At 46.4% G+C, this 7,058-nt stretch overlaps 1 protein-coding gene across 1 annotated transcript; it reads left to right on the forward strand.

Moving 5' to 3' along the window:
• Nucleotides 1-5,814: 5,814 nt before the first annotated feature.
• LOC123347815 (olfactory receptor 10A7-like) lies at nucleotides 5,815-6,756 on the forward strand. Its single transcript, XM_044985006.1, has one exon. The coding sequence runs from the start codon at nucleotides 5,815-5,817 to the stop codon at nucleotides 6,754-6,756; it is 942 nt and encodes a 313-aa protein (XP_044840941.1).
• Nucleotides 6,757-7,058: the final 302 nt, after the last annotated feature.

A 7,058-nucleotide genomic window follows, 5' to 3' on the forward strand; every position in this document is an offset into this window, starting at 1 on the left:
ACAGCCTGGAGTAAGGCTCTAAGGTTAAACCAAAATAGAGCCAATCTCCAGGGGTCAGGTCTTCAGATGATGCCAACTAGAAATCACCACAGCTCTGCCAGTTTTCCCCTGAAATCACCACAGCTCTGCCAGTGTCCACCAGCAGGGAATATGGTCTTTGGAGTGAGATTCTGCACAGCTCCCATTCTGAGGAGAAATCTGTGCTCACAATGCAGTCAATGAGAAATCTCATGTCAGCAAGACTGGCTTCAAAAGCTAATGTTTGCAAAATCAGGCTCTTCCAGAATGAAAGGGTGGAGAGTGGGTGTGACATTCCGCAGGGTGCAATCTGGATAATAAAAGCTCATGCAATGTCCATCATTTTATTAATAATAAATGATATGCACAAGCCTTGTTATCCAAAATGGAGTTTACCAAATGCCTTAATCCAAACACACTGATGTAGATAAAACAAGAAAACAAGTTTATTAACCACAAAAGATACATTTTAAATTATTTCAAGCAATGTGGCACAAAATCAGATTTGTTTACAAAGAAAAAAAAAGGTAAAATGCAAATAACATCTAACTTCACAAGTTCAAAGCATTCAAAACAATGGTTTTCTCACCATATGCTTTTGCATTCCTACTGGCTAGGTACCCTCCAGCTAGGGCCCCTCACCCCCAGTTCTCGGTTCATCCTTTTTCCTGCCTGATGAATGGCCACTTAAACAGGTGATAGTCCTAGGTGGCACCTGGCTGAGTCTCAAGCCTTCCTTTTGCCTCTGAGGGTCTGTCTGGACTTGTTCCCTAGCCTTAGAATGTGTTTTAGCATTGTTATATGGATGCATCTTATAACTCTACATACAATAGTGCCATATGGACAATAATGCTCAGCAATGTATGATTTTCCAAATGATTCCTCACAAGACATACTTTGTACAGAAGAGTCCTGTAAAAGGGTGAACATAGGGGTTCATACTGTCACAGTGGGTGGCCAATATCTGTGGCTGGGTGACATAACTTGGGGCGAAATGAGAAAACAAAGTGAAATCTTCGGAGGGGCAATTCTGATTGGAATGAAACCAGAGGTGTTGTACATGCTCATTGGCAACTCAGAACCTCATAGGACTTGATTTCTGAACACATCTCAGTGTTGATTGGTCAGGGGGAGAGGAGGAACTACCACAGAAAGGCCTGCTTGTGCTCCAGAGCAGATGCTCAGTGGGTGCAGTACCGAAATAATGTCCTCCATAGTGCTACCCCTAACCAGTCTCTTAGCACTTCCCCCCAGCCAACCATCCCTAAGGGGGCAAGAACTGATTTTGACATTTGGGGTGTCAAAAGTTTGACAGCAAGGCTGTGAAGAAATTTGTCTAGGCGTGCAAAAGATGTATTCCATAACGACATTGACACCCCACTTGGAGTTTCAAAGTCTCCTAATTGAGGTAGACTCTCAAATGGTGCTCAAGGTCAATGAGAGTTGGTTGACTCCAAATCTTCGCCTTCGTATATTAATGGCATCGTGTCTCAGAATACTCATCCCTTTTCCCATCCCTTTGCCCGTGTCTCAGAATGCTCATCCCTTTCTCTGTTTGTTCAAAGCTGAACCCTTCTTCAGGGAAATGGAAGCAATCACAGACTCTGTCCACCCATCTGTGGTCACTCACAGTCATTGTTGTAGACCTTGACCATATGGCAAAAATAATGAAGGCTGAGATTATCAGTCACCCAACTCCTGTAGGCGCCCAATTCAATTTGGGCGCCTAATTCCACGAGTCTCCTTTGGAAATCCAAGTCTACAAACATGGAGGGAGTGAGATCAATGTTCATAGGCTCCAACCAGGACAGGAGCTCTATTGATATGGCCATAACAAGGGTTTATTTGACAATAGGATCCCTTCCCTGAAAAGCTGTCAATTAAAGAAGACAGTTGATCTCCACAGGAAGGAGGAGAGAGATTACAATATTCATATGTATGCCGAACCATCTCCCCGATGTCCCCTTTTAGCCCAGAATCTAGACTCCCACCCACCCCGCACACTTTAACTGCTACACCCACTCCTCTCTCCGAGCGAGGAATTGAATCCAGAAAAGCTGATGCTCTAAACAGTCAATCTTCTTGAAACAGGCTTGTCTCCAATGATTGGAGAAGTGTCCTTACTATGTCATTCACAAACAAGTTTATAAATCAGAGGTTTCATTATTCTTATACCAGTTCTACTTAATAATCAAAACTGGCAAAAATCACAGGCAAGAAAAGACTGTCTCTAAAAGGTGAGACCATTCCTGTCAGTGTCATAACTTTGTCAATTGCCAAGATCCAGTGTCTCAGAGGGAGGTGAAGAAAACCCTAATCCAACAAGCACAGCTCTGCACATGAGGACAGAATTTCTCCTGTGGCCCATCAAAGAGATCGGGCGAAAGCTGAAGTAGTGACAGTTCCAACACACTGTCTCACCAATCTGCCTCAGCCCGGCTTTGGGGAGCCTGCATCCGGGTGTCCCAGGTTGCCTCAAGGTCCATGACCCTTCAGCATCAAGTACACTCAAGGCCTATGCACCAATCAAGACCTTTGCAGGTTTAGGCTGGGATATTCGAAGGATTGTCCAGTTCACACTGAAAGTCACACTCAGTGGGAATTGCACTGGATTGAAGTTTGCCACTAGCTCTTGGCCAGTGACATGAATGGACCAAGAGGTGTTCAAATGAGTTCCAAGCCCATTGGTGAATACATTTTAGACATGGAGACTTGTCCCTTGGGAGTTGGTCTGAGACCCAGTTTATGCGTTTCACATGAGACACCGAAGAGCCATCACGTGGTAAGAAACTGCAGTCACTCTTGCCAGGGGACAGATCTGAAGTGGAGATTTAGAAATTCATGGTAGAAAGAGCTGATATCTCTGTAGGACACTGTCCTTGTCTTTCTGGAGGTCACATACAGCATGAAAAGGGCTCTGTGAATTTCCCTACACCCACTCCCTGCCAATCTGCCTCAACTCTGTCCTTAAGAAGTCACTCTAGGACTGAGAGGGGAGTTAAGAACTACCCACGGTCCAGTGAGTTCTCAGCTCCATCCTGAAAGTGCCAACAAGCTGGGCAATTAGTTCCAGCATGATGGTTTGGTCAAGATGAAATGGACACAGTGTCCCATTACGGTCTAGTCAGACCTCACACCAGTTCCACCAAGCGCTATACTGTTGATGTCACTGACAGTTATTGCTAAAAGCTTTTGGCCTAGCAATCAATTATATTTCTTCCTGAGATCTATAAATATAAATGATACATCCTTATGACATGTACTTGTACCTGAGAAGTTTAGGTAAATTGTCCAGGCTCTAGGGGCTCAGATCTTTAGTGCAACAAATACAGCTTAACAGTGCTGAAGAATATGTTTACAGGAAATGCTTGAAGAACTGACAGTAAACCAAGATTCTTCACCTTGATCAACAAGTACAATTGGCCATGCAATCTGGACTAGGCCATCTCTGAACAGAATGATTGTTTCTGAGTTACTGAGTTGATTTCATTGATCAAAGTGTTTACAAACAGAATGCAATGACTAATTCTCCTGGGCACCCATAGTCAGAGATAACCCTGGAGATTTGATCCCAGTGGTCACTGAACAATACAGAAAGAATCTACATCTGAGATTCTCTAGCAGAGAAGCTTCTCTGCTGTAGGTTAATGGGTTTCAGAAACGAAGCAGTGGATCACAAGTGGGAAGGTAAGTACGAGACAGTCTGGGGCATTTTCCTATGTTACTGTTATGACCCCCAAGTTCATTTTCTGGAGCCATCAACACCTAAATTGTCTCCAGAATTGTTTCTCTCTCTCTCTCTCTCTCTCTCTCTAACTTCACTCACTCTAACTTACTGTTATGGATCTAATTTACAGAATTGTCCCTCATCTCTTTCTCTCTGTCTTATATAAGATACTATGCATCATGTCACGCTATCAAGGTAACTCTGGGCTGTTAGTTGTTGGTTTGGCTAATGCTTTTCCTCTCAGCACTCTGGGATCTCATTCTCACTCACGGAATGGCACTGTATGAGGTAGCGAAGTGGGGACTAATGTGGGGTGCTCTTTAATCATTATTCACAGGGCTGCAAGGCTGTCACAGCAGGAAAGAAGTCAGTGATCCAGTGATTTTTCCATTTCTTCGTGACTTTTTTGTGTGTCTCTGTGACTCACGCGGCAGTGGGGGCTCCTGCAGCTCTGGTCCCTCTGGACTGGGCTCAGCTCCCCACTCCAGGCATTGTGACCAAGTGTGCAGGGTCGCAGCACCTCTCAGGTGTGGGCCGACTGCCCCTCCGGAGCAGACACAGCAGCTGCCGATGTTCCTGAGGTAAGTGTGGGACAGGTTGTTAGACTCAGCAGGCAGCCGGCTGAGGCAGGAGCCAATGCAGGCTGGGAAAGGGACTGGCTAGCTTAGAAACAGGCACAGTTCAGGAGCAGGAGGCAGGGCCGGCTGATGTAGACTTCCCCTCTGCACAGGGCTGGGGTCAGGGCTGTGGTGCCAGGCATTGCTCCGGGTGGATGATGCCACCTCCCAAAGCTGCCACTAAATCCCTGGCTGTTAGCAAATTTATCGAGACTGCCATCCTGTGATTCTGGATAGAAAATGCCATGACAAATCTGCAGCCTTAATTATTAATAGTGTGCCTGGCTGTGCCACGGGTGAGGTGCGTCTGTACCCCACAATGGATCAGATGTTTCACCCTGAGGCCCTGTCCGCCCACCTAGCCACAGAAGATACAGCTACCCAGCAAATAATACCCCCTGGCACCGAGTCTCAGAGCCCAGAACATATGACTGGGGAATGCGGGGCTCAGGCTAAGTGGGGGAATAGGACAATACAGACATTATTGGGCTGTACCCTCCCAGAAATTCTGGGTTTTTGATCCCAGCCCCAAGCAGAGTGGGAACTTCTACACTGATGTTTTTAATCCTGCAACATGAGCTTTGTCAGCACAAATCAGTGGATGAAGGATCTGATGCTCGGTACTGCAGGTTTTTATGTGCGTTGAGTTACACAGAGAGAGGGGATCCTCGCAAAGAGCTACCCAGCAGCTTCTGCTTCAGTACCATGAAGAGACAGGGCCAGAGACTGTGGCTTCAATGGCTCCTGCACATTCTTGTGGGAAGCACCCAAATCATTTTCAACAAGGTGTGTCAGCTCGGGAGCCAGATTCAGAGCTGGACAGACACACGGGTGGCGCTGGGTTTGCTAGGAGAATATAAGGAAAAGAAAACACCGTCTGCCTGAACTGCCTGCCCCAGCCAGCCCTGCAGGGTGGTGGGAACTAGGTGCACAAGACAGTGTGTGTGAGTCCTACTCTCAGTGTGTGTTTCTACACTTATCACATTCCAGCAGCACAGCTGCACTGACGCAGTGCTTCAGTGTAGCCACTCGCTGAAGCTATGGCCGGGGTTCTTCCATCTGCATTGGTAATCGATCACTCTGAGACATAGCCACTCGGTCGATGGAAGAGCTCTTCTGTCCACCCAGTGCCGTCCACACAGAGGGCTAGATCAGCTAAGATACATTGCGATAGGGTGTGGAGTTTTCACACCCCTGAGTGACATGTCTTGGTTGGTCCCACTTTTTAGTGTAGAACAGGCAGGAGGAGAAAACTCACAAGATGTCAACCAGAGATGAATAAAATCCAAAAAACAGAACAACTGATCTGTGTGTATTCAGAGAGATGAGAGAGGGGATGGGGTGAAGCTCACTGTTTAACTGTGAATCTATCTATCTATCTATCTATCTATGTGATACCATGCAAGCCTCTGAGGTATCTAAATACCTATGTGACCTCAACAGGAAAGAGCTATGGAAAGAAACCTAACTGCAGTGACAGAGTTTATCTTTCTGGGCTTCTCAGACCTCCAGGATCTGCAGCCCCTTCTCTTCGTCCTCGTCTTACTCATCTACCTCATCACCCTGATTGGAAATGGCCTTATAATCGCTGTCACGGTGGCTGACCTGGCCCTCCACACCCCCATGTATTTCTTCCTCAGGAACTTGTCAGTCTTGGAGATCTGCTACACCTCGGTCATCATCCCTAAGACCTTGTCCAACCTGCTGTCAGAGCGGCAGACTATCTCTTTCCTAGGCTGTGTAGTCCAGATGTACTTCTTCATTTTCTTTGGCAGCACGGAGTGTGGCCTGCTGGCCATTATGTCCTATGACCGGTACGTCGCCATATGCAACCCCATGCGTTACTCACTTATCATGAACAGAAAGGTCACCCTTAGCTTGGCAGCTGCAGTGTGGATTGCCGGCAGCGTGGTGGCATGTGAGCAAACAGTGGCCATCTTCACTTTACCCTTCTGCAGGTCAAATAAAATCAACCATTTCTTCTGTGACGTCCTCCCAATACTTCGATTGGTAAGCACTGACACATCCCTCATCAAGGCCATACTTGCCTTCCTCACTGTGGTAGTCATAGTCATCCCCTTCCTCTTGATCATCGCCTCCTATGCCAGCATCATCCGCACAATCCTGAAGATGCGCTCAGGTGAAGGGAGACGCAAAGCCTTCTCCACCTGCTCCTCACACCTGATCACAGTCACCTTGTTCTATGGCAGCACCTTCGTCACCTACATGAGACCCAGTTCCAATGGCTCCGTGGACATAGATCGAGCAATTTCCCTCTTCTATACGATCATCACTCCGACATTCAATCCCATAATATACAGCCTGAGGAACAAAGAAGTTAGGGAGGCTCTGAGGAAACTCTTGGCCAGGAGTAGGATTTCTTTGTTTTCATAAAAAATAGTTTATTTTCCTGGTCATTGAGCCACATGGAAATGTCTCAACTTGGGGGGTGTCACAAAGGGGAAAATGTCTGTGTCATTGTTTAGAAATGTCGTATCTGACTTTTCAAGCTCATAGTGCCATCCAAATGAATGAATAAAGTCAAATCAAAGGAGGTTGTAAAGTGAGCTGGTAAGGAAGCCATCATGGAAAACAACCACTCAGATAAGTCAGTTTCTGATCTACCCATTTCAGGGGGTGAAAAAAACAATATCTGGGTCATCAGTCACATCATCTCGGTTAAGTTTTTTTTTCTC

This window comes from Mauremys mutica, chromosome 13 (assembly GCF_020497125.1).
Source record: "Mauremys mutica isolate MM-2020 ecotype Southern chromosome 13, ASM2049712v1, whole genome shotgun sequence".
Classification (NCBI taxonomy): Eukaryota; Metazoa; Chordata; order Testudines; family Geoemydidae; genus Mauremys; species Mauremys mutica.